At 36.9% G+C, this 26,312-nt stretch overlaps 1 protein-coding gene across 1 annotated transcript; it reads right to left on the bottom strand.

The window, feature by feature from the left end:
* Positions 1-25,498, bottom strand: LOC143753705 (uncharacterized). Its single transcript, XM_077246360.1, has 67 exons — positions 25,366-25,498; positions 22,976-23,025; positions 17,269-22,803; positions 17,040-17,161; positions 16,890-16,951; positions 16,646-16,746; positions 16,478-16,541; positions 16,224-16,378; positions 15,995-16,116; positions 15,845-15,906; positions 15,601-15,701; positions 15,431-15,494; positions 15,177-15,331; positions 14,948-15,069; positions 14,796-14,857; positions 14,552-14,652; positions 14,384-14,447; positions 14,130-14,284; positions 13,901-14,022; positions 13,751-13,812; positions 13,507-13,607; positions 13,339-13,402; positions 13,085-13,239; positions 12,856-12,977; positions 12,704-12,765; positions 12,460-12,560; positions 12,292-12,355; positions 12,038-12,192; positions 11,809-11,930; positions 11,659-11,720; positions 11,415-11,515; positions 11,247-11,310; positions 10,993-11,147; positions 10,764-10,885; positions 10,612-10,673; positions 10,368-10,468; positions 10,200-10,263; positions 9,946-10,100; positions 9,717-9,838; positions 9,567-9,628; positions 9,323-9,423; positions 9,154-9,217; positions 8,900-9,054; positions 8,671-8,792; positions 8,519-8,580; positions 8,275-8,375; positions 8,107-8,170; positions 7,853-8,007; positions 7,624-7,745; positions 7,474-7,535; positions 7,230-7,330; positions 7,062-7,125; positions 6,808-6,962; positions 6,579-6,700; positions 6,427-6,488; positions 5,975-6,075; positions 5,851-5,890; positions 5,589-5,767; positions 5,244-5,365; positions 5,070-5,140; positions 4,803-4,906; positions 1,847-1,934; positions 1,556-1,737; positions 1,211-1,326; positions 1,040-1,095; positions 629-878; positions 1-445 (listed from the first exon to the last, which is right to left on the bottom strand). The coding sequence occupies exons 1-67, from the start codon at positions 25,386-25,388 to the stop codon at positions 350-352; spliced, it is 12,237 nt and encodes a 4,078-aa protein (XP_077102475.1). The 5' UTR covers positions 25,389-25,498; the 3' UTR covers positions 1-349.
* Between the last annotated feature and the right edge of the window lie 814 nt (positions 25,499-26,312).

Raw genomic sequence — 26,312 nt, 5'->3', positions numbered from 1 at the left:
TTATAATGAACAATTGCTTTTATTTTTTTAACAGTTTAAAACATTCACACTGAATTTGTGGAAACTTTTCAGTAGGGAGCAATATATTAGAAGATAAGGTACATGGAGTGTAAATAAAAACGTGATCAACACATTCTACATTTGTTATCACATTCTACATTAAATGTACGACCAAATAAATTGTTTATTTGGAGAACAAGATTATCAGCACTTTATATGACAGAATTTTCAAATAAATAAAATGTCTTAAATAACAGGTTTAAAAACACAGTTGCAAAGGTCCTGTATGCCCAGCAATACAAGAAAATAATGTATATTTTGAGCATCAATGTTTTAATCTTGAAAATCTCTAGAAGAGGCTGTTTCGAGTGGTGTACTGTACGTTGTACGACTGTCTTCTGTGCCAACGTCTTCTGAATGCTGCACAGCATCCACAGAGTAAACACTAAAGACATAAACAGACAAAATGAGAGTTAACATCCTGAGAGATAACACTTTAAAAAAATGATTCAGCTATACAATTATAAACCTCAATTAAAAGGCAGATTTACGGATAACACATCCCTGCTGTCATGAATCACTTTACTACCTATGCACATATTTGACATTCAATCATCATAAAACTTACGCAAAGGAGGATCCAGCAAGGTATAAGCCCGAGGACAATAGCCACAGGGACAATGATCGCCACAATCCATGCTAAGTTTTTGCCGTTGTTTGAAGTTGTAGTGTTTATAGTGTTTATAGTGGTTGGAGCAGGTGTGGTAAAGGTCAAGAAAAGTTGTGAGACTAAGCTACCAAAAGCTGCAAATCCACCGTCACGTTCTGAGAAAACATAGGCAACATTGGCCACAAGCACGGAGGGATTCTCTGAATCACTGTGGGGAGATTAAAACGTTCAATGATAAGCAAAAGGAAATAACTAAACATTATTTTGCCATTCACCCGTTTATCAAAATCATCCCACTGGCAAAAGCAGATTTCTCAAAATCATTTAGACATTTCTGCTCAACAAATTAAATAGTGGATTCAAACTCACGTGAAATTGGCTATAATAAATGTAAGAGCTGTGGGATTCTGTAGGATCTGCTTCACCTGCAGAATACAGCAATACATATAGAGAATAACAGTTAATGTGATTAAAATAAGGCAATTTTAATTTCAGTTTTTTTTTTTTAAGGACCGCAATATCCTAGCCTCTCCAACTCACCAAATTATTTATCTTGCTTTGTATTTCATCATAGATTTGATTCTTCTGTGTATCATTCACAGATAAACCGCTGACTTCAAATTCAAAGTTGAGAGCATAGGCAGTCAAATTAATACCTTAAAGACATATAACAAAAATAATTAGTTGTATGTGTGGGTGGAAAAAAATTCATTATCCATTCTCATTCATAATATCCGTTATTGATTATTTTCCTTCTAAATAAGCCATAAAAGCTTACTACAGGTCTGTCAGATGTGCACTATTTGCATTCAAATGTATATTCACACACACACACACACACACACACACACACAAATAGCACATAAAGAAGAGAGAAAAACTCACTCGAATACGTGACCTCTGTCCTGATCACAGGGTCATTTGGGATTACTGCTGCTTTAGTGATTCGTTTAGTTGTGAGATTTGAGGCCAGCAGAGAACGAACTATCTGTAGAACGTTTCTCTCACTTGGTTTTGGGCCCAGTGTGACAAACACAAGGCGAATCTTAATAATCACACCACTAATACTAAAAAAAAAAGAAAAGAAAAAAAGATGATAAATAATTGAAAATGTAAACATAGAAAATGAAAACAACTGGATTTCATAAAATTAATGATTGGACTCGTTGGACTTACAGTTTTGGAGTAGTTGTGCTTGTCAAAATGTTCGCTGTTGTCAAAGCGCTCGCTGTTGTCAAAGCGCTCGCTGTTGTCAAAGCGCTCGCTGTAAAAGAAAATAACAAGTGAAGGAGGAGATCAGACTTTCAATTACAGTATTTGGTGTTTTTGGTGCAAGACATAAAACATGACATCTTTTCTTTTTTAAATGTTAATGCAACATCTCACTGTCAGTTTGGCCTTTCTAAGGGCAGCTATTATGCCTCTTTTCACAAGATGTAAAATAAGTCTCTGATGTCCTCAGAGTGTGAAGTTTTAGCTTAAAATACCCAACAGATAATTTTTAAAGCATGTTTAAATTGTCACTTTTTGGGGCTCAGAAATACAGAGACTGTACTCGCTGCAGCCTGTAGCGCGATGATGACGTACTTGATTAATTAAATACGTAGTTGATGTTCGACGCACATGCGCGGAATAGGAATGGTTTTTAACGCATGTATTAATCTCGTATTTAATGTAATTTAAACTGTAATGCCGAGTTAAAGATAGAATAAATATATACAAATGTTTGTTTCATTAGAAACACTAGCTATACTAGTTATTTAAATGTTATTTAAGCAATGAGGGTGTTTTGAATAGCCTATAACCTAGCCTATGTATTATTATTTTTATTTTTATTTTTTTTAACTTGGTCCTTTATGAATACAAATAGACTTAAAATATCTACAACTATTGTCTTTATATTTTCCACTCATAGCCTGTCTCATATTCTTTGTTATTTGTTTCATATTTCTGTAGCATTTATTCGTTCATGAATAAATAAAATATATTATTCTTCTCTCTCACATTTACTGTGCTATAGCCTATATGTAATATTATAAGTGGGACATATACATTTACACTTTGTGGCACTTTTCCACTGCATGGTACGGTACAGCTGACTTCGGCTTGCTTTAAATGGTACCACCTCTATTGAGGTTCCAAGCATACCGTACCGACACTAAAACGTGACTACCAGTCACTACCAGTGTCATTGTATTTGCGAGACATCAAACCCGCTAGATTTAAATAGCCAGTAACAGCCACAGCTGTAGCACCTGTTTTAAAACTACTCGCTTGACTTACTTGAAGAAAAAAAAAACTTCCAAAAAAGAAATGGCTGAATCGTGGTCAGTGGACAAGAAGTGCAGACTTTCCTCTCGTTGGTTGCCGAGGAGCGGATAAACTATAACGATTAGTCATAGTCCCCCCCACTTTGAAGCGGTACTAACGGCAGTGGAAAAGCAAACCGGGCTAAAGCGAACCGAGCCATGCCGCGCCGAGTCGAGTCGTAGGCCTACCACCTATTGGAAAAGCGAATATTTTCGATTTGAATCCCATTTCCTGCATTTACATACATTTATGGACTATGATGATACAAAATCCAGGAAATAATTTGATTATAATGATAAATTCTGCCAAAAAGAATAGTAGTCTACTAAACTATGTATAAGAAAAAAGATGTCTTACTTTCTTTATTGTTTAATAGGGGCCAATTGCCAAGACTTGTAAAACATGTTAGCTATTAATGTTTTGTGTATAAATGAAATTTAAATAATGTGAGACTCAATTTCCACTGTAATGTAGAAACAACATAAAGACAGTATATTTTAAATAATTATTTAATGGCATCTTTTTATGAAGGCCATATCACTGATATTAATACAGCTACTGATGTCTCGAGTTTTCCTCAAAAAACTTAATTTCTTTTCCACTGAAGAAAGAAAGACATGAACATCTTGGATGGCATTGGGGTGAGGAAATTATCAGGAAATTTAAATTTTGAGTAGAACTAATCCTTTAACAATAGACCTATCGCTCCGGAGACTGTATCACGAACAGTTGGTACAGATCCAGCCTCGAGTAAATGAAGACTGCTATGTTCATTCTTACATCCAACAACAAAACACCTCAATCGCTTAGAAGATATTCTTGTCTACAGCTGCTCCGGCGTTAAAACAATATCCCAACAAAAACCCTATTAGGGACTTTAAGCAACAGCCTCTGGTGGAACGGCAACGGCATTCAGGCCTTCTATTGCGCAAGCCCGACTTTAACTGCTACTTCGCGACGTTCTACTGTAAACGTTGTAGGATTGCAAATTGTATTTAAATGTTTAATTGAGCTTCCAATACTATAGTATTTTAACTGAGAAAGTTTCACACTATTTTTTCCATTTTTAGGCATAGATGATGACTCAAGAACAGCTGGGCTTTGTTTCTCTTTGATAATGCAGGTCTGAGGAATCTCTGGGAACAGGCTTTTATTGACCTACCTTTTTTCTCAGGTCGGAGGAATCTCCGGGAACAGGCTTTTATTTACCTACTTTGTTTTCAGAGGCTCTGAGTTACACTGTCATACTAATCTCTGTCTCTATATAAAAATCCCTCCCCCTTGAAAGGTATAAAACACTGTGTTTGGCTATTGAGTTAGACTTGACTTGGGTAAGATTTTGGACGAAGCAGACTACAGAAAATAAAGAATCCTGCTTAAAAGAAGTCTCCTGGTAGTTTTTCTACACATAAAGAAGAAGAAGGTTTACAACTCCGTCTACTACGGGAGAACAGCTGATTTGCCGTAGTCGTTACTACGTGAAAGATTAAGAAAGTTAATGTTATTTTTTATGTTTTTTATGTGTACGGCTCACTCAGGACGGGTCTACGCTAAAACTGCAGTGTCCGTCAACAGTCGTGGGAGGGGCTTGTGCAAAAGTACGTCACAGTGCCCCGAATCTGAGAATAGCTTGTTCTGAGACAGTGCTTATGAATTATGGCGATTTTAAAAAAAGCACTTGGTGGATTTTTATCATTATAGGGTGGTCGTGTGCACACACTGCCAACACACTTTTATGTTTAAACGTCATGTAAAAGTGAATTTTGCATAATAGGTGCCCTTTAAATGATTGTTTCAGACTGTAGGGTGTATATGGCAATACCTTCGTTAACCTGGAGAAGATGCTGGATAAAGGGGCTAGGTTGCGAGATGTTACGGTTTGAGAAAACATAAGTAACATTGGCCTGAATCGTGGTGGAATTACCCCTGTTGGGAAATTAAAATGTTAAAATGAGAAATAAAAGTCAATAACTGATAAATTATGTTTAGACGCCTACTCTTGTACAAAAACTACCCAACTAACACCAAAGAAGATTTTTTTTTTTTTTTTTTTTTATCAGAACATATTTGCTCAAAATTCAGAACTTACAAGAATTGTGTGAAATCGCCTGGTTGGAAATTAATTACAGGAGCTGAGGCATTAGTTAGGATCTTGTTCAGCTGAAAGGTGCAGCAAAAAAATAGATTAATTAGTTTGAGATTAATGTGGTTAAAATAATGACTTTTTGTAAAAGACCACTGTATTGAAATGTGTCTAACTCACCAATGAATTTACAGAGTCTTGTACTGACAGGTAGGTGAGATTCCTGAATTCAAGTTTCTCAGACATGGTTACATTGCTGATTTCAAATCCGAAGTCGAGAGCATAGGCGGTCTCATTAATTTCTTAAAAATACATAAGGAAAATAATTAGTAGTGTGGTAGTATATGTGGATAGTATAAAAGTTCACTTATGCATTCTTTAAGGTTATTAAATAACCAAATTGACTATTTTCCTTCAAAATCAGCTATATTAGCTTACTACAGATCTACATCATGTGCACCATTAGCATTCAAAAATTACATAATACACAACAAAAAGAACCCAAAGGAGGAAAGAAAAACTAACTTGTATATGTGACATTCACAAAGCTCACAGGATCACTCAGGGCTTGTGTTCTGGTGTCTAGTTTAGTTGCGAGACGCGAGGACAGCAGTGTGTTGGCCACCTGAATGATATCATTTTCATTTGGTAGGGGGCCAAGAGTGACGAACACCAGGCGAATATATATAATCACTGTGCCAAGCCTACAAAGATGATAAATAATACACATTAAGATAGAAAATGAAAATGAAAATGTTATAGATAAGACTGGAATCATTGCTCTTACACAGTCGGTGGAGAAGTTGTGCTTGTTGTAGGGGTGCTGGCTGTTGTTAAGGATGTAAAATAAAGCAATGATTAGTGGAGGATGCTTGCGGTATTTGGAGTCAGTGGAGCAAGTTTTGACAAACCTGTCTGTGAACGAAGCTCATATAGGAAGCTGACTGGTTGTATGACATCTCCATCCTGGAAGGTGTATTCCATCCTGCCATCAATCTGGTTTGAAGAGCTCCTGTGGGACAAACAATATATATATATATATATATATATATATATATATATATATATATATATATATATATATATATGTGTGTGTGTGTGTGTGTATGTGTGTGTGTGTGTGTTAAAAAAAAAGAAGAAAATATATATATATATGTGTGTGTGTGTGTGTGTGTGTGTGTGTGTGTGTGTGTGTGTGTGTGTGTGTGTGTGTGTGTGTGTGTGTGTGTGTGTGTGTGTGTGTGTGTGTTCAATTCAGATTCAAAAGGTTTGGATTTTTTGTGTTTTTAATTTTCCATTGCTTTAATAAATTAAAATGTGACAACAGTTAAAATAAAAATTGGATTGTCAGTCTGCATCTTACACAAAGTTGGATGAATTGACTTTCAATGTTGGACTACTAGGTTCATTCAGAAGAGTGTTCAGCTGTGGGTGAAGATCAAATCTTTTATCAAACTCTGTACAACATTTATATTGGGCTCAAAAACATTTATTCTTTTAATTCTGATTTCTTACCGCATTATTGATGACATCTTGCACTTGCACGTAAGTGCTGTTTCTGAGCTCAGGGACTTCAGACATGCTGATGATACTCAGATTAAACGTAATGACGATGGCATAGGACGTTTCTGAGATTTCTGTTTGGAAATAAAGGTACATTTCTATTTGTCCAGACCTTGCCAGTCTTGACTGTGTGACCTATTCTCATTTCAAAAGTTTTTTAATTCAAGATGATGAAACTTACTCTGATAGGTGACATTCACCACCTTCACTGATTCATTGAGCTGTGACTGTCTGGATTCCAGGAGAGTGTTGATAGCACTGAGGACCAGAGCTTCACTGGGGACTGGAGATGAGGACTTGAACAGCAGCTTGCTCGTGACCACCGTTGAACCAGATCTGTAAAATTACAGGTTTTGTTTAATATATTTCACATTTTTACAATAAAATTACCCCATGACTGATTATGAGCTCTCAAAATAGAAAATCAACACTAACATTAGGTTTGGAGGAGCCACAGAGGAACCGGTTGTTGATTCTGGAAACACTGTTGTAGTGGTCACTTTTAAAGAGACACAAATAAGGGTAAAATGTTAATAATCTAGAGTTTTTTTATTTGAATTCTTTGTGAATCCGTTTAACTGCAGATCATAAATTTTAACACACCCAATTGTGAACGAAGCTCATATAGGAAGCTGACTGGTTGAATGACATCTCCATCCTGGAAGGTGTATTCCATTCTGCCATCAATCTGGTTTGAAGAGCTCCTGTGCGACAAACAATATGTATGTGTTCAATTCAGATTCAAAAGGTTTTGACTTTTTTGTGTTTTTTTAATTTTCCATTGCTTTAATAAATTAGAATGTGACAACAGATAAAATAAAAATTGGATTGTCAGTTTGCATCTTACACAAAGTTGGATGAATTGACTTTCAATGTTGGACTAGTAGGGTCATTCAGAAGAGAGTTCAGCTGTGGGTAAAGATCAAATCTCTCATCAAACTGGAGAAGGTTTATATTGGGCTCAAAAACATTTATTCCTTTAATTCTGATTTCTTACCGCATTATTGACGAAATCCTGCACTTGCGTGTAGGTGTTGTTTCTGAGCTCAGGGACTTCAGACATGCTGATGTTACTCAGATTAAACGTAATGATGATGGCATAGGAAGTTTCTGAGATTTCTGTTTGGAAATAAAGGTACATTTCTATTTGTCCAGACCATGTCAGTCTTGACTGTTTTACTTATTCTCATTTCAAAAGTTTTTCAATTCAAGAAGATGAAACTTACTCTGATATGTGACATTCACCACCTTCACTGATTCATTGAGCTGTGACTGTCTGGATTCCAGGAGAGTGTTGATAGCACTGAGGACCAGAGCTTCACTGGGGACTGGAGATGAGGAGTTGAACAGCAGCTTGCTCGTGACTACCGCTGAACCAGATCTGTAAAATTACAGGTTTTGTTTAATATATTTCACATTTTTACAATAAAATCACCCCATGACTGATTATGAGCTCTCAAAATAGAAAATCAACACTAACATTAGGTTTGGAGGAGCCACAGAGGAACCAGTTGTTGATTCTGGAAACACTGTTGTAGTGGTCACTTTTAAAGAGACACAAATAAAGGTAAAATGTTAATAATCTACAGTTTTTTTATTTGAATTCTTTGTGAATCCATTTAACTGCAGATCATAAATTTTAACACACCCAATTGTGAACGAAGCTCATATAGGAAGCTGACTGGTTGAATGACATCTCCATCCTGGAAGGTGTATTCCATTCTGCCATCAATCTGGTTTGAAGAGCTCCTGTGGGACAAACAATATGTATGTGTTCAATTCAGATTCAAAAGGTTTTGACTTTTTTGTGTGTTTTTAATTTTCCATTGCTTTAATAAATTAGAATGTGACAACAGATAAAATAAAAATTGGATTGTCAGTTTGCATCTTACACAAAGTTGGATGAATTGACTTTCAATGTTGGACTACTAGGTTCATTCAGAAGAGTGTTCAGCTGTGGGTGAAGATCAAATCTTTTATCAAACTCTGTACAACATTTATATTGGGCTCAAAAACATTTATTCTTTTAATTCTGATTTCTTACCGCATTATTGATTACATCTTGCACTTGCACGTAAGTGCTGTTTCTGAGCTCAGGGACTTCAGACATGCTGATGATACTCAGATTAAACGTAATGACGATGGCATAGGACGTTTCTGAGATTTCTGTTTGGAAATAAAGGTACATTTCTATTTGTCCAGACCTTGCCAGTCTTGACTGTGTGACCTATTCTCATTTCAAAAGTTTTTTAATTCAAGATGATGAAACTTACTCTGATAGGTGACATTCACCACCTTCACTGATTCATTGAGCTGTGACTGTCTGGATTCCAGGAGAGTGTTGATAGCACTGAGGACCAGAGCTTCACTGTGGACTGGAGATGAGGACTTGAACAGCAGCTTGCTCGTGACCACCGCTGAACCAGATCTGTAAAATTACAGGTTTTGTTTAAAATATTTCACATTTTTACAATAAAATTACCCCATGACTGATTATGAGCTCTCAAAATAGAAAATCAACACTAACATTAGGTTTGGAGGAGCCACAGAGGAACCGGTTGTTGATTCTGGAAACACTGTTGTAGTGGTCACTTTTAAAGAGACACAAATAAGGGTAAAATGTTAATAATCTAGAGTTTTTTTTATTTTAATTCTTTGTGAATCCGTTTAACTGCAGATCATAAATTTTAACACACCCAATTGTGAACGAAGCTCATATAGGAAGCTGACTGGTTGAATGACATCTCCATCCTGGAAGGTGTATTCCATTCTGCCATCAATCTGGTTTGAAGAGCTCCTGTGCGACAAACAATATGTATGTGTTCAATTCAGATTCAAAAGGTTCTGACTTTTTTGTGTGTTTTTAATTTTCCATTGCTTTAATAAATTAGAATGTGACAACAGATAAAATAAAAATTGGATTGTCAGTTTGCATCTTACACAAAGTTGGATGAATTGACTTTCAATGTTGGACTACTAGGTTCATTCAGAAGAGTGTTCAGCTGTGGGTAAAGATCAAATCTTTCATTAAACTGGAGAAGGTTTATATTGGGCTCAAAAACATTTATTCCTTTAATTCTGATTTCTTACCGCATTATTGACGAAATCCTGCACTTGCGTGTAGGTGTTGTTTCTGAGCTCAGGGACTTCAGACATGCTGATGTTACTCAGATTAAACGTAATGATGATGGCATAGGAAGTTTCTGAGATTTCTGTTTGGAAATAAAGGTACATTTCTATTTGTCCAGACCATGTCAGTCTTGACTGTTTTACTTATTCTCATTTCAAAAGTTTTTCAATTCAAGAAGATGAAACTTACTCTGATAGGTGACATTCACCACCTTCACTGATTCATTGAGCTGTGACTGTCTGGATTCCAGGAGAGTGTTGATAGCACTGAGGACCAGAGCTTCACTGGGGACTGGAGATGAGGACTTGAACAGCAGCTTGCTCGTGACTACCGCTGAACCAGATCTGTAAAATTACAGGTTTTGTTTAATATATTTCACATTTTTACAATAAAATCACCCCATGACTGATTATGAGCTCTCAAAATAGAAAATCAACACTAACATTAGGTTTGGAGGAGCCACAGAGGAACCAGTTGTTGATTCTGGAAACACTGTTGTAGTGGTCACTTTTAAAGAGACACAAATAAAGGTAAAATGTTAATAATCTACAGTTTTTTTATTTGAATTCTTTGTGAATCCATTTAACTGCAGATCATAAATTTTAACACACCCAATTGTGAACGAAGCTCATATAGGAAGCTGACTGGTTGAATGACATCTCCATCCTGGAAGGTGTATTCCATCCTGCCATCAATCTGGTTTGAAGAGCTCCTGTGCGACAAACAATATGTATGTGTCCAATTCAGATTCAAAAGGTTTTGACTTTTTTGTGTGTTTTTAATTTTCCATTGCTTTAATAAATTAGAATGTGACAACAGATAAAATAAAAATTGGATTGTCAGTTTGCATCTTACACAAAGTTGGATGAATTGACTTTCAATGTTGGACTACTAGGTTCATTCAGAAGAGTGTTCAGCTGTGGGTGAAGATCAAATCTTTTATCAAACTCTGTACAACATTTATATTGGGCTCAAAAACATTTATTCTTTTAATTCTGATTTCTTACCGCATTATTGATGACATCTTGCACTTGCACGTAAGTGCTGTTTCTGAGCTCAGGGACTTCAGACATGCTGATGATACTCAGATTAAACGTAATGACGATGGCATAGGACGTTTCTGAGATTTCTGTTTGGAAATAAAGGTACATTTCTATTTGTCCAGACCTTAACAGTCTTGACTGTGTGACCTATTCTCATTTCAAAAGTTTTTTAATTCAAGATGATGAAACTTACTCTGATAGGTGACATTCACCACCTTCACTGATTCATTGAGCTGTGACTGTCTGGATTCCAGGAGAGTGTTGATAGCACTGAGGACCAGAGCTTCACTGGGGACTGGAGATGAGGACTTGAACAGCAGCTTGCTCGTGACCACCGCTGAACCAGATCTGTAAAATTACAGGTTTTGTTTAATATATTTCACATTTTTACAATAAAATTACCCCATGACTGATTATGAGCTCTCAAAATAGAAAATCAACACTAACATTAGGTTTGGAGGAGCCACAGAGGAACCGGTTGTTGATTCTGGAAACACTGTTGTAGTGGTCACTTTTAAAGAGACACAAATAAGGGTAAAATGTTAATAATCTAGAGTTTTTTTATTTGAATTCTTTGTGAATCCGTTTAACTGCAGATCATAAATTTTAACACACCCAATTGTGAACGAAGCTCATATAGGAAGCTGACTGGTTGAATGACATCTCCATCCTGGAAGGTGTATTCCATTCTGCCATCAATCTGGTTTGAAGAGCTCCTGTGCGACAAACAATATGTATGTGTTCAATTCAGATTCAAAAGGTTCTGACTTTTTTGTGTGTTTTTAATTTTCCATTGCTTTAATAAATTAGAATGTGACAACAGATAAAATAAAAATTGGATTGTCAGTTTGCATCTTACACAAAGTTGGATGAATTGACTTTCAATGTTGGACTACTAGGTTCATTCAGAAGAGTGTTCAGCTGTGGGTAAAGATCAAATCTTTCATTAAACTGGAGAAGGTTTATATTGGGCTCAAAAACATTTATTCATTTAATTCTGATTTCTTACCGCATTATTGACGAAATCCTGCACTTGCGTGTAGGTGTTGTTTCTGAGCTCAGGGACTTCAGACATGCTGATGTTACTCAGATTAAACGTAATGATGATGGCATAGGAAGTTTCTGAGATTTCTGTTTGGAAATAAAGGTACATTTCTATTTGTCCAGACCATGTCAGTCTTGACTGTTTTACTTATTCTCATTTCAAAAGTTTTTCAATTCAAGAAGATGAAACTTACTCTGATAGGTGACATTCACCACCTTCACTGATTCATTGAGCTGTGACTGTCTGGATTCCAGGAGAGTGTTGATAGCACTGAGGACCAGAGCTTCACTGGGGACTGGAGATGAGGAGTTGAACAGCAGTTTGCTCGTGACTACCGCTGAACCAGATCTGTAAAATTACAGGTTTTGTTTAATATATTTCACATTTTTACAATAAAATCACCCCATGACTGATTATGAGCTCTCAAAATAGAAAATCAACACTAACATTAGGTTTGGAGGAGCCACAGAGGAACCAGTTGTTGATTCTGGAAACACTGTTGTAGTGGTCACTTTTAAAGAGACACAAATAAAGGTAAAATGTTAAAAATCTACAGTTTTTTTATTTGAATTCTTTGTGAATCCATTTAACTGCAGATCATAAATTTTAACACACCCAATTGTGAACGAAGCTCATATAGGAAGCTGACTGGTTGAATGACATCTCCATCCTGGAAGGTGTATTCCATCCTGCCATCAATCTGGTTTGAAGAGCTCCTGTGCGACAAACAATATGTATGTGTCCAATTCAGATTCAAAAGGTTTTGACTTTTTTGTGTGTTTTTAATTTTCCATTGCTTTAATAAATTAGAATGTGACAACAGATAAAATAAAAATTGGATTGTCAGTTTGCATCTTACACAAAGTTGGATGAATTGACTTTCAATGTTGGACTACTAGGTTCATTCAGAAGAGTGTTCAGCTGTGGGTGAAGATCAAATCTTTTATCAAACTCTGTACAACATTTATATTGGGCTCAAAAACATTTATTCTTTTAATTCTGATTTCTTACCGCATTATTGATGACATCTTGCACTTGCACGTAAGTGCTGTTTCTGAGCTCAGGGACTTCAGACATGCTGATGATACTCAGATTAAACGTAATGACGATGGCATAGGAAGTTTCTGAGATTTCTGTTTGGAAATAAAGGTACATTTCTATTTGTCCAGACCTTGCCAGTCTTGACTGTGTGACCTATTCTCATTTCAAAAGTTTTTTAATTCAAGATGATGAAACTTACTCTGATAGGTGACATTCACCACCTTCACTGATTCATTGAGCTGTGACTGTCTGGATTCCAGGAGAGTGTTGATAGCACTGAGGACCAGAGCTTCACTGTGGACTGGAGATGAGGACTTGAACAGCAGCTTGCTCGTGACCACCGCTGAACCAGATCTGTAAAATTACAGGTTTTGTTTAATATATTTCACATTTTTACAATAAAATTACCCCATGACAGATTATGAGCTCTCAAAATAGAAAATCAACACTAACATTAGGTTTGGAGGAGCCACAGAGGAACCGGTTGTTGATTCTGGAAACACTGTTGTAGTGGTCACTTTTAAAGAGACACAAATAAGGGTAAAATGTCAATAATCTAGAGTTTTTTTATTTGTATTCTTTGTGAATCCGTTTAACTGCAGATCATAAATTTTAACACACCCAATTGTGAACGAAGCTCATATAGGAAGCTGACTGGTTGAATGACATCTCCATCCTGGAAGGTGTATTCCATTCTGCCATCAATCTGGTTTGAAGAGCTCCTGTGCGACAAACAATATGTATGTGTTCAATTCAGATTCAAAAGGTTCTGACTTTTTTGTGTGTTTTTAATTTTCCATTGCTTTAATAAATTAGAATGTGACAACAGATAAAATAAAAATTGGATTGTCAGTTTGCATCTTACACAAAGTTGGATGAATTGACTTTCAATGTTGGACTACTAGGTTCATTCAGAAGAGTGTTCAGCTGTGGGTAAAGATCAAATCTTTCATTAAACTGGAGAAGGTTTATATTGGGCTCAAAAACATTTATTCCTTTAATTCTGATTTCTTACCGCATTATTGACGAAATCCTGCACTTGCGTGTAGGTGTTGTTTCTGAGCTCAGGGACTTCAGACATGCTGATGTTACTCAGATTAAACGTAATGATGATGGCATAGGAAGTTTCTGAGATTTCTGTTTGGAAATAAAGGTGCATTTCTATTTGTCCAGACCATGTCAGTCTTGACTGTTTTACTTATTCTCATTTCAAAAGTTTTTCAATTCAAGAAGATGAAACTTACTCTTATAGGTGACATTCACCACCTTCACTGATTCATTGAGCTGTGACTGTCTGGATTCCAGGAGAGTGTTGATAGCACTGAGGACCAGAGCTTCACTGGGGACTGGAGATGAGGACTTGAACAGCAGCTTGCTCGTGACTACCGCTGAACCAGATCTGTAAAATTACAGGTTTTGTTTAATATATTTCACATTTTTACAATAAAATCACCCCATGACTGATTATGAGCTCTCAAAATAGAAAATCAACACTAACATTAGGTTTGGAGGAGCCACAGAGGAACCAATTGTTGATTCTGGAAACACTGTTGTAGTGGTCACTTTTAAAGAGACACAAATAAAGGTAAAATGTTAATAATCTACAGTTTTTTTATTTGAATTCTTTGTGAATCCATTTAACTGCAGATCATAAATTTTAACACACCCAATTGTGAACGAAGCTCATATAGGAAGCTGACTGGTTGAATGACATCTCCATCCTGGAAGGTGTATTCCATCCTGCCATCAATCTGGTTTGAAGAGCTCCTGTGCGACAAACAATATGTATGTGTCCAATTCAGATTCAAAAGGTTTTGACTTTTTTGTGTGTTTTTAATTTTCCATTGCTTTAATAAATTAGAATGTGACAACAGATAAAATAAAAATTGGATTGTCAGTTTGCATCTTACACAAAGTTGGATGAATTGACTTTCAATGTTGGACTACTAGGTTCATTCAGAAGAGTGTTCAGCTGTGGGTGAAGATCAAATCTTTTATCAAACTCTGTACAACATTTATATTGGGCTCAAAAACATTTATTCTTTTAATTCTGATTTCTTACCGCATTATTGATGACATCTTGCACTTGCACGTAAGTGCTGTTTCTGAGCTCAGGGACTTCAGACATGCTGATGATACTCAGATTAAACGTAATGACGATGGCATAGGACGTTTCTGAGATTTCTATTTGGAAATAAAGGTACATTTCTATTTGTCCAGACCTTGCCAGTCTTGACTGTGTGACCTATTCTCATTTCAAAAGTTTTTTAATTCAAGATGATGAAACTTACTCTGATAGGTGACATTCACCACCTTCACTGATTCATTGAGCTGTGACTGTCTGGATTCCAGGAGAGTGTTGATAGCACTGAGGACCAGAGCTTCACTGTGGACTGGAGATGAGGACTTGAACAGCAGCTTGCTCGTGACCACCGCTGAACCAGATCTGTAAAATTACAGGTTTTGTTTAATATATTTCACATTTTTACAATAAAATTACCCCATGACTGATTATGAGCTCTCAAAATAGAAAATCAACACTAACATTAGGTTTGGAGGAGCGACAGAGGAACCGGTTGTTGATTCTGGAAACACTGTTGTAGTGGTCACTTTTAAAGAGACACAAATAAGGGTAAAATGTTAATAATTCTAGAGTTTTTTTTATTTGAATTCTTTGTGAATCCGTTTAACTGCAGATCATAAATTTTAACACACCCAATTGTGAACGAAGCTCATATAGGAAGCTGACTGGTTGAATGACATCTCCATCCTGGAAGGTGTATTCCATTCTGCCATCAATCTGGTTTGAAGAGCTCCTGCGCGACAAACAATATGTATGTGTTCAATTCAGATTCAAAAGGTTCTGACTTTTTTGTGTGTTTTTAATTTTCCATTGCTTTAATAAATTAGAATGTGACAACAGATAAAATAAAAATTGGATTGTCAGTTTGCATCTTACACAAAGTTGGATGAATTGACTTTCAATGTTGGACTACTAGGTTCATTCAGAAGAGTGTTCAGCTGTGGGTAAAGATCAAATCTTTCATTAAACTGGAGAAGGTTTATATTGGGCTCAAAAACATTTATTCCTTTAATTCTGATTTCTTACCGCATTATTGACGAAATCCTGCACTTGCGTGTAGGTGTTGTTTCTGAGCTCAGGGACTTCAGACATGCTGATGTTACTCAGATTAAACGTAATGATGATGGCATAGGAAGTTTCTGAGATTTCTGTTTGGAAATAAAGGTACATTTCTATTTGTCCAGACCATGTCAGTCTTGACTGTTGTACTTATTCTCATTTCAAAAGTTTTTCAATTCAAGATGATGAAACTTACTCTGATAGGTGACATTCACCACCTTCACTGATTCATTGAGCTGTGACTGTCTGGATTCCAGGAGAGTGTTGATAGCACTGAGGACCAGAGCTTCACTGGGGACTGGAGATGAGGAGTTGAACAGCAGTTTGCTCGTGACTACCGCTGAACCAGATCTGTAAAATTACAGGTTTTGTTTAATATATTTCACATTTTTACAATAAAATCACCCCATGACTGATTATGAGCTCTCAAAATAGAAAATCAACACTAACATTAGGTTTGGAGGAGCCACAGAGGAACCAGTTGTTGATTCTGGAAACACTGTTGTAGTGGTCACTTTTAAAGAGACACAAATAAAGGTAAAATGTTAAAAATCTACATTTTTTTTATTTGAATTCTTTGTGAATCCATTTAACTGCAGATCATAATTTTTAACACACCCAATTGTGAACGAAGCACATATAGGAAGCTGACTGGTTGAATGACATCTCCATCCTGGAAGGTGTATTCCATCCTGCCATCAATCTGGTTTGAAGAGCTCCTGTGCGACAAACAATATGTATGTGTCCAATTCAGATTCAAAAGGTTTTGACTTTTTTGTGTGTTTTTAATTTTCCATTGCTTTAATAAATTAGAATGTGACAACAGATAAAATAAAAATTGGATTGTCAGTTTGCATCTTACACAAAGTTGGATGAATTGACTTTCAATGTTGGACTACTAGGTTCATTCAGAAGAGTGTTCAGCTGTGGGTGAAGATCAAATCTTTCATTAAACTGGAGAAGGTTTATAATGGGCTCAAAAACATTTATTCCTTTAATTCTGATTTCTTACCGCATTATTGATGACATCTTGCACTTGCACGTAAGTGCTGTTTCTGAGCTCAGGGACTTCAGACATGCTGATGTTACTCAGATTAAACATAATGACAAGGGCATAGGAGGTTTCTGAGATTTCTGTTGGCAAACAATCACACAAATTTATTCAGTCAAAGCTTGATATTAAATCACTGGTTATAAATTTGAAGCTGAAATACTTTTCAATTCAAGATTATGAAACTTACTCTGATATTTGAAATTCACCACCTTCACTGAATCATTGAGCTGTGACTGTCTGGATTTCAGGAGAGTGTTGATAGCACTGAGGACCAGAGTATCACTGGGGACTGGAGATGAGGAGTTGAACAGCAGCTTGCTTTCGACAATTGCTGTTGTGTGAGTTGTTGCAATGTGTGTAGTTGTTGTTGCTCCAAATTCAGTCATTGGAGTCACAATTGTAGTTGGGGAGGCAGCGGCTGTTGACATTGACAATGACAAAGTTGTCTCTTGAGTAACAGTTATGAGTGCCGGTGCACTGGTTGCTAATGACGTAGTGCTATGAGCTTCTAATGTAATTGGAGCTGGATTGTGTGTCGCTGAAATTTGAGTTGCATTTTGTAAAGATGTTGTTGTCATAAATGTTGTAATTTCTGAGAGCATTGGCATGGTTGTGGGAGTGAAAAATGTTGTGGTAGCAGTTCTGTTTGTTGTCGTGAAAAGTGAAGAAGTTGAAGATAGTGCTGTGGATGGAGCAGCATTTTCTGTTGCTGGAGGTGCAGTTATAGGTGCCGAGAATACGGGCATATTTGTGGGAGTGACAGCTGTGTTTGTTGAAGCTTCGGTTTTTGAAGACACTGGTGTCGTCGTGGTTGTTGTTGGAGCAGCATTTGATGTCTTTGAAGCTGCAGTTGTAGTAGGTGAGAATATGAGTGTGGTTGTGGGGGTCACATCTGTAGTTGTATAAGTTTCAGTTGCTATTGTTGAAGATGGTGTCTCTGTTGAAGCATTATTTTCTGTGGCTGGATGTGCAGTTGTAGGTTCTGGGAAAACAGGCATGGTTGTGGGGTTCGCAGCTTTGGTTGTTGAGGCTTCAGTTGTTGAAGATTGTGCAGTTGTTGTTTCAAAAGCATTTGTCACAGATGTAGTTGGTGAGGATGTGACTGTGGTTGTGGGAGTCACAGCTGTGTTTGTATAAGCTTCAATTGTTATTGTTGAAGATGGTGTCTCTGTTCGAGCAGTATTTTCTGTGGCTGGAGGTGCAGTTGTAGGCTCTGGGAATACGGGCATATTTGTGAGGTCCACAGCCGTGGTTGTTGAAGATTCAGTAGGTGAGGATTGTGCTGTGGTTGATGGAGCAGCATTTGTTGCTGTTGAAGGTGCAGCTGTAGTTGTTGAGGATGTGAGTGTGATTGTGGGTGTCACAGCTTTGTTTGTAGATTCTTTATTTGTTGTTGGTGAAGAATGCGCTGTTGTTGTTGTTGAATCAGCAGTTTCTGAAGATGGTGTCTCTGTTGGATCAGTATTTTCTGTGGCTGGAGGTGCAGTTGTAGATTCTGGAAATACAGGTGTGGTTGTGGAGTTCGCAGCTGTGGTTGTTGAAGCTTCAGTTGTTGAATATTGTGCAGTTGTTGTTTCAGCAGCATTTGTTGCTGCTGTAGTTGGTGAGGATGTGAGTGTGGTTGTGGGAGTCACATGTGTAGTTGTATAAGTTTTAATTGTTATTGTTGAAGATGGTGTCTTTGTTGGAGCAGTATTTTCTGTGGCTGGTGGAGCAGATGTAGGTTCTGAGAATACGGGCATATGTGTGGGGTTCACAGCTGTGGTTGTTGAAGATTCAGTTGTTGAAGATTGTGCTGTGGTTGATGGAGCAGCATTTGTTGCTGTTGAAGTTGCAGTTGTAGTTGGTGAGGATATGAGTGTTGGAACAGTATTTTCTGTGGCTGGTGGTGCAGTTGTAGATTCTGGGAATACAGGCATGGTTGTGGAGTTCACAGCTTTCGTTATTGAAGCTTCAGTTGTTGAAGATTGTACAGTTGTTGATGGAGCAGCATTTGTTGCTGTTGAAGGTGCAGTTGTAGTTGGTAAGGATATGAGTGTGGTTGTGGGAGTCACATCTGTGGTTGTATAAGATTCAATTGTTACAGTTGAAGATGGTGTCTTTGTTGGAGCATTATTTTCTGTGGATGGAGGTGCAGTTGTAGATTCTGAGAATACGGGCATATGTGTGGGGTTCACAGCTGTGGTTGTTATAGATTCAGTTGTTGAAGATAGTGCTGTGGTTGATGGAGCAGCATTTGTTGCTGATGAAGGGGCAGTTGTAGTTGGTGAGGATATGAGTGTGGTTGTGGGAGTCACGTCTGTGGTTGTATAAGATTCAATTGTTATTGTTGAAGATGGTGTCTCTGTTGGATCAGTATTTTCTGTGGCTGGAGGTGCAGTTGTAGATTCTGGGAATACAGGCGTGGTTGTGGAGTTTGCAGCTGTGGTTGTTGAAGCTTCAGTTGTTGAAGATTGTGCAGTTGTTGTTTCAGCAGCACTTGTTGCTGTTGTAGTTGCTGAGGATATGAGAGTGGTTGTGGGAGTCACATCTGTGGTTGTATAAGATTCAATAGTTATTGTTGAAGATTGTGTCTTTGTTGGAGCAGTATTTTCTGTGGCTGGTGGTGCAGATGTAGGTTCTGAGAATACGGGCATATGTGTTCGGTTCACAGCTGTGGTTGTTGAATATTCAGTTGTTGAAGATTGCACAGTTGTTGATGGAGCAGCATTTGTTGCTGTCGAAGTTGCAGTTGTAGTTGGTGAGGATATGAGTGTGGTTGTATAAGATGCAATTGTTACGGTCGAAGATGGTGTCTCTGGTTGAACAGTATTTTCTGTGGCTGGAGGTGCAGCTGTAGATTCTGGGAATACAGGCATGGTTGTGGAGTTCACAGCTTTGGTTGTTGAAGCTTCAGTTGTTGAAGATTGTACAGTTGTTGATGGAGCAGCATTTGTTGCTGTTGAAGGTGCAGTTGTAGTTGGTGAGGATATGAGTGTGGTTGTGGGAGTCACTTCTTTGGTTGTATAAGATTCAATTGTTACTGTTGAAGATGGTGTCTTTGTTGGAGCATTATTTTCTGTGGCTGGAGGTGCAGTTGTAGATTCTGAAAATACGGGCATATGTGTTGGGTTCACAGCTGTGGTTGTTAAAGATTCAGTTGTTGAAGATAGTGCTGTGGTTGATGGAGCAGCATTTGTTGCTGATGAAGGGGCAGTTGTAGTTGGTGAGAATATGAGTGTGGTTGTGGGAGTCACATCTGTGATTGTATAAGATTCAATTGTTATTGTTGCAGATGGTGTCTCTGTTGGATCAGTATTTTCTGTGGCTGGAGGTGCAGTTGTAGATTCTGGGACTACAGGCGTGTTTGTGGAGTTTGCAGCTGTGGTTGTTGAAGCTTCAGTTGTTGAAGATTGTGCAGTTGTTGTTTCAGCAGCATTTGTTGCTGTTGTAATTGCTGAGGATATGAGTGTGGTTGTGGGAGTCACATCTGTGGTTGTATAAGATTCAATTGTTATTGCTGAAGATTGTGTCTTTGTTGGAGCAGTATTTTCTGTGGCTGGAGGTGCAGTTGTAGATTCTGGGAATACAGGTGTGGTTGTGGAGTTCGCAGCTGTTGTTGTTGAAGCTTCAGTTGTTGAAGATTGTGCAGTTGTTGTTTCAGCAGCATTTGTTGCTGTTGTAGTTGGTGAGGATGTGAGTGTGGTTGTGGGAGTCACATCTGTACTTGTATAAGTTTCAATTGTTATTGTTGAAGATGGTGTCTTTGTTGGAGCACTATTTTCTGTGGCTGGTGGTGCAGATGTAGGTTCTGAGAATACAGGCATATGTGTGGGGTTCACGGCTGTGGTTGTTGAAGATTCGGTTGTTGAAGATTGTGCTGTGGTTGATGGAGCAGCATTTGTTGCTTTTGAAGTTGAAGTTGTAGTTGGTGAGGATATGAGTGTGGTTGTGGGAGTCATATCTGTGGTTGTATAAGATTCAATTGTTACTGCTGACAATAGTGTCTCTGTTGGAGCAGTATTTTCTGTGGCTGGAGGTGCAGTTGTAGATTCTGAGAATAAGGGCATATGTGTGGGGTTCACAGCTGTGGTTGTTAAAGATTCAGTTGTTGAAGATTGTGCTGTAGTTGATGGAGCATCATTTGTTGCTGATGAAGGGGCAGTTGTAGTTGGTGAGGATATGAGTGTGGTTGTGGAAGTCACATCTGTGGTTGTATACGATTCAATTGTTACTGTTGAAGATGGTGTCTCTGTTGGAGCAGTATTTTCTGTGGCTGAAGGAGCAGTTGTAGATTCTGAGAATACGGGCATATGTGTGGGGTTCACAGCTGTGGTTGTTATAGATTCAGTTGTTGAAGATTGTGCTGTGGTTGATGGAGCAGCATTTGTTGCTGTTGAAGGGGAAGTTGTAGTTGGTGAGGATATGAGTGTGGTTGTGGGAGTCACATCTGTGGTTGTATAAGATATAATTGTTATTGTTGAAGATGGTGTCTCTGTTGGAGCTGTATTTTCTGTGGCTGGAGGTGCAGTTGTAGATTCTGGGAATACAGGCGTGGTTGTGGAGTCCGCAGCTGTGGTTGTTGAAGCTTCAGTTGTTGTAGATTGTGCAGTTGTTGTTTCAGCAGCATTTGTTGCTGTTGTAGTTGCGGAGGATATGAGTGTGGTTGTGGGAGTCACATCTGTGGTTGTATAAGATTCAATTGTTATTGTTGAAGATTGTGTCTTTGATGGAGCAGTATTTTCTGTGGCTGGAGGTGCAGTTGTAGATTCTGGGAATACATGCGTGGTTGTGGAGTTCGCAGCTGTGGTTGTTGAAGCTCCTGTTATTGAAGATTGTGCAGTTGTTGTTTCAGCAGCATTTGTTGCTGTTGTAGTTGGTGAGGATGTGAGTGTGGTTGTGGGAGTCACATCTGTAGTTGTATAAGTTTCAATTGTTATTGTTGAAGATGGTGTCTTTGTTGGAGCAGTATTTTCTGTGGCTGATGGTGCAGATGTAGGTTCTGAGAATACAGGCATATGTGTGGGGTTCACGGCTATGGTTGTTGAAGATTCAGTTGTTGAAGATTGTGCTCTGGTTGATGGAGCATCATTTGTTGCTGTTGAAGTTGCAGTTGTAGTTGGTGAGGATATGAGTGTGGTTGTGGGGGTCACATCTGGGGTTGTATAAGATTCAAATGTTATTGTTGAAGATGGTGTCTCTGTTGGAGCAGTATTTTCTGTGGCTGGAGGTGCATTTGTAAATTCTTGGAATACAGGTGTGATTGTGGAGTTCACAGCTTTGGTTATTGAAGCTTCAGTTGTTGAAGATTGTAAAGTGGTTGATGGAGCAGCATTTGGTGCCGTTGTAGTTGGTAAGGATGTGACTGTGGTTGGGGGTGTCATAGATGTGTTTGAAGATTCTGCCTTTGTTGATGTTGAAGCGGCTGAATCTGTCGTTGTTGTAGTTTCAGTTTCTGTTGTCATTGTAGATGATACTGTGTTTGAACCTGTAGCTGTTGTTGGAAATTCTGTAGAATCTTTATTTGTTGAAGACACGGTTGATGTTGAATCCGTAGTTGTAGGAGGTGTAGTTGTGAAAGTCACTGCTGTACATTTTTGATTTGGTGTGGAGGTCATAGCTGTGGTAATGGACGCTTTAGTTTTTATTATACAAACTTCACTGGTTGTTTGTGAAACCGGTGTTGTTGGTGCAGTTGTAGTTTGGGAGGATATACCTCCAAAAACGGTACACCATACACATACTGTCAAGAAAAAAGAAACATATGTCATCATTACCTTGATCTTTTAAAATTCAATTTAGACTATTTTTGATATGGATGAACATATTTAATAGCTTTTGATTACTTGTGTTATTTTCTTTTTTTATTAATTTCTCAGCACATAATATCCATATTTAATGATGAGTATACTTACATATGGTGAGAAAAACTGTCCATCTGGCACTTTTTGAAATGAAACACCCCCTAAAAAAGATTTTTTTTTTAAATTTATTTTCATTTATTTTATGTCTTTAAGCAATTTCAGAAGATTTACATTCAAAGAGCTTTATGAGTTATGATTTATTTGCTATATTGTTTCTGTTCCAGAATTACCAATCTACAAATGATACATCTTTGTAGTAATACATCTATGTAGTAAACTTTCCTTTAGAGAAGATTTAAAGTACTAAAATCGTGAACAATTGTCAGGTTTTCAGATAAACTAAAACATTTTACCTATTAATTCTGTGACAAACATAGTAGATTTGAAAAGGTTTAAACTGAGGCATCTATGACAAACATGCTTTTATCATTTTAAAAAGCCAGGTCGAACTACATGGACCAGTTTTCAAAGCACTATTTGTATGCTTTCTATCAAATCAATTTTGTATGCTTGTGTCTAAAAATGTCCTTCTATGTTGAAATATTTCTCATGACATATATTTTCATGTCATTGTCTGATGCAGCTCATTTGACATTTAAATTGTATAAAGTTCTATTGGTTCTTGCATTCCCTGGGAATCAAACCCATGACCTTGATATCAAGTTATACTATTTGTGCTTCAGTAATGCACAGAGCTTTCAAGCAAACATTGAAACAGATTAAGTGTGGATTACAGACAATAAGACACAAGGCACTGCGGTGCCATTCCAATCCGCATTACATTAATAATTGGTAGATGTCAAGCAAGTCACAATGTATCTGTATGAGTTTCAGATTCATTATGTTGCAGTAGTTCTGTATAATAAAGTAAATAGTCATTATTCAGAAGAGCTAAACTGGCATAGATGTAAGCATTTTTGATCTTCTCTGCTTTACACAATACTAATGCTAATGCTACAAACATAGGGCTGCTTAAGCACTTAGGTCCTTAAATGCTTTTTTTTAGACTAATCAGGCCATGAAGCAAATTATACATTTGATGTGTACTCATGGCGTAGCTATGACGGTCACATGCTAATGTCTTTGAAGTCCATTGTTTTTTTTGTTTTGTTTTTTTTTTCTGTCATTTTAGGTTTCAAAGGGTTGCTCAAATGCGCCCCCCTTTGGTAACCAAATATATAGCCTCAATACACACTTTTGCCAAATACAGTGGACTATATACAATCACCTACAGTATATGCCAAATGTTACAAACACCACTGCATCACATTTGTTGGACTTTAGTTAACTTCGGGCGAAGTGGTCAATGGCAACATGCTTAATTCCCAAAGGGTTGGCTGCCTCTGCTTGTTGACATTAACACTGGTGTATGCTTCCTATAGTTTGTTAATTATAGTTGTTTGGACTTCTTTTAACATGTTTGTTGCTTAACATTAAACATATGCTGCTGCTGCCTGTAGTCTATGTTTCCTTCAATTACATCTTGTATTTTACAAACTTTAAATTATCTCAATGAAGAGACATAGCCGTGAATTTACATGGGTGTTTAAATAAAAAATAAATTAAAAAGCTTCAAGTGCTTCAAGCTGTTAGCTTCAAGTGTTGTATGGTGATGTGATCTGATTTCATGTTATATGTTGGGTATTTTAGTAAAACAAATAGGATTTGAATAGACTTTTAAGATATTAATTTATTTATGATTATTTATTTATTTACTTATTTATCTATCTATCTTTGTGTATCTGTCTGTCTATCATTCTATCTTTCTCTCTGTTGATAATGCCTATAAATCTGAAAATGTTAAGTCTTTGGTCACACTTTATATTAGGTGTCTTTAACTGCTATGTACTTACATCAAAAAATAAGTAGTCTACAATATACTTATTGTGTTCAAATTGTATGGCAAAACACTTTTGCTGCTATTGATGTGGGATACAGGCTCAACAGTGTAATCATAGATGTATAAACAGAATTACAGTTTTATTACATATGTAATTACAGAAATTAATTACAGCTGTAATTACATGCAAATATTTTTAAATGTAAAAACATGGATGAACACAATAAGTGCATTGTATTACATTATTAATTTAAATGTTAGTACGTAGTTTTTAAGGTCTTGACAAACTTTGCTTTTCTAGTTACAAATTTGATCCAATGTTTTCAATTCACTTTAATTCTGCTTCCTTGGTACCCAGTTCAATTTTTAATTCATATTCAAAAATGTAATTGTAATTTAAAAGGCATTCCAAATTCAATTTTGAATGGTGCACAACTCTCCTTTGAAATAAAGTTGATACAAGTTGACAACAAATCATACACGCAGATACAGGGGCTAATGTAATCATATAACATATTTACATCGTATACATTGAATAACGCATTATATAGTATTATAAGCTACATTATGTCAATCAATTCATATGTAATAATTTGCCTACCTCCATTTGCTGTTCAAAGTCATAATAATGTACACCAAACAGTATTGCAGCGCTCTATGCGATTTGTCTTCTTATCTCAAAAGTGAAAAACTGAATAGTGCAATTTTGGGTGATACTATATCAAAGGCAGACTGACGTTTGTAGGGTGTGGTAAAAAAGTGTAGTTCGGTGACCAAACCCTGTAGTACGCAATACAGAAACATGCTGATAGAATTATTCCCACAATGAAGGGTGTAAATATGATGCTGATTACTGCTAAGGTGAATGTCAAGAATTAATTTCTGTCAGAATGATAAAAGGCCTTTGGTGACAACAAAGTGTATATTTTGATGGAAGACAAATAAATACATATAAGGTAAAATAAAACCTATAAAAGAACTTGTGCAATGGATGAACAATAAACCAGAATAAATCAGATTTTAATTGCTACACACATGCACATAATCAGTGGTCCTAATTGTTGTAGAAGCCTATAAATGTTTCATTATAAAAAGTTTGTTTCAAAGCTATAATGTTTTAACAGAGACAATTTAAAAGGCTATATTGTCAGTAACAATTATTTAATTAAAACCAAAAAAATTGGGGGGGGTAAATATACATTATGAATAGTACATTCGTGCTGATACTATAAATGATTTATACATTTGATAAAGCACTAGGCTGTTTCTAAAATTGTGGGTACCCTCTCCCCTGGGCACAAAGAGTAGATCCGACCCCCACCTCCCTGCCAAGGGTCAGCCTTCTACCTCGATTTGATAGAAGAGAGGAGAAGAGAGGATTTGATTTAATCATCAAATGTAAAATTATAATCCTCAAATGAACAATTAAATCATTATATTGAATAGGATTTTTTGTCAAATTCCCTTTATAGGCTAAGGAGTGATATCATGTTTAATATGTTAATTTAATAATTGTGTGATCAGTATATTGATTCGATTTAAAAAAAC

This window comes from Siphateles boraxobius, unplaced genomic scaffold, assembly GCF_051911475.1.
Source record: "Siphateles boraxobius isolate OS27281-9 unplaced genomic scaffold, OSU_SipBor_1 29, whole genome shotgun sequence".
NCBI lineage: Eukaryota > Metazoa > Chordata > Actinopteri > Cypriniformes > Leuciscidae > Siphateles > Siphateles boraxobius.
This window is presented reverse-complemented; position numbering and strand designations above follow the sequence as displayed.

Bases quoted from the DNA above. Each gene is read 5' to 3' on its own strand.
- LOC143753705 (XM_077246360.1), bottom strand. From the start codon at position 25,388: ATGACTTTGAACAGCAAATGGAG. The intron at 15,332-15,430 runs GTTAGTGTTGAT...GTAATTTTACAG, and splicing joins GTCGCTCCTCCAAACCTAAT to ATCTGGTTCAGCGGTGGTCA. The intron at 5,768-5,850 runs GTAAGAGCAATG...TCATCTTTGTAG, and splicing joins ACAACTTCTCCACCGACTGT to GCTTGGCACAGTGATTATAT.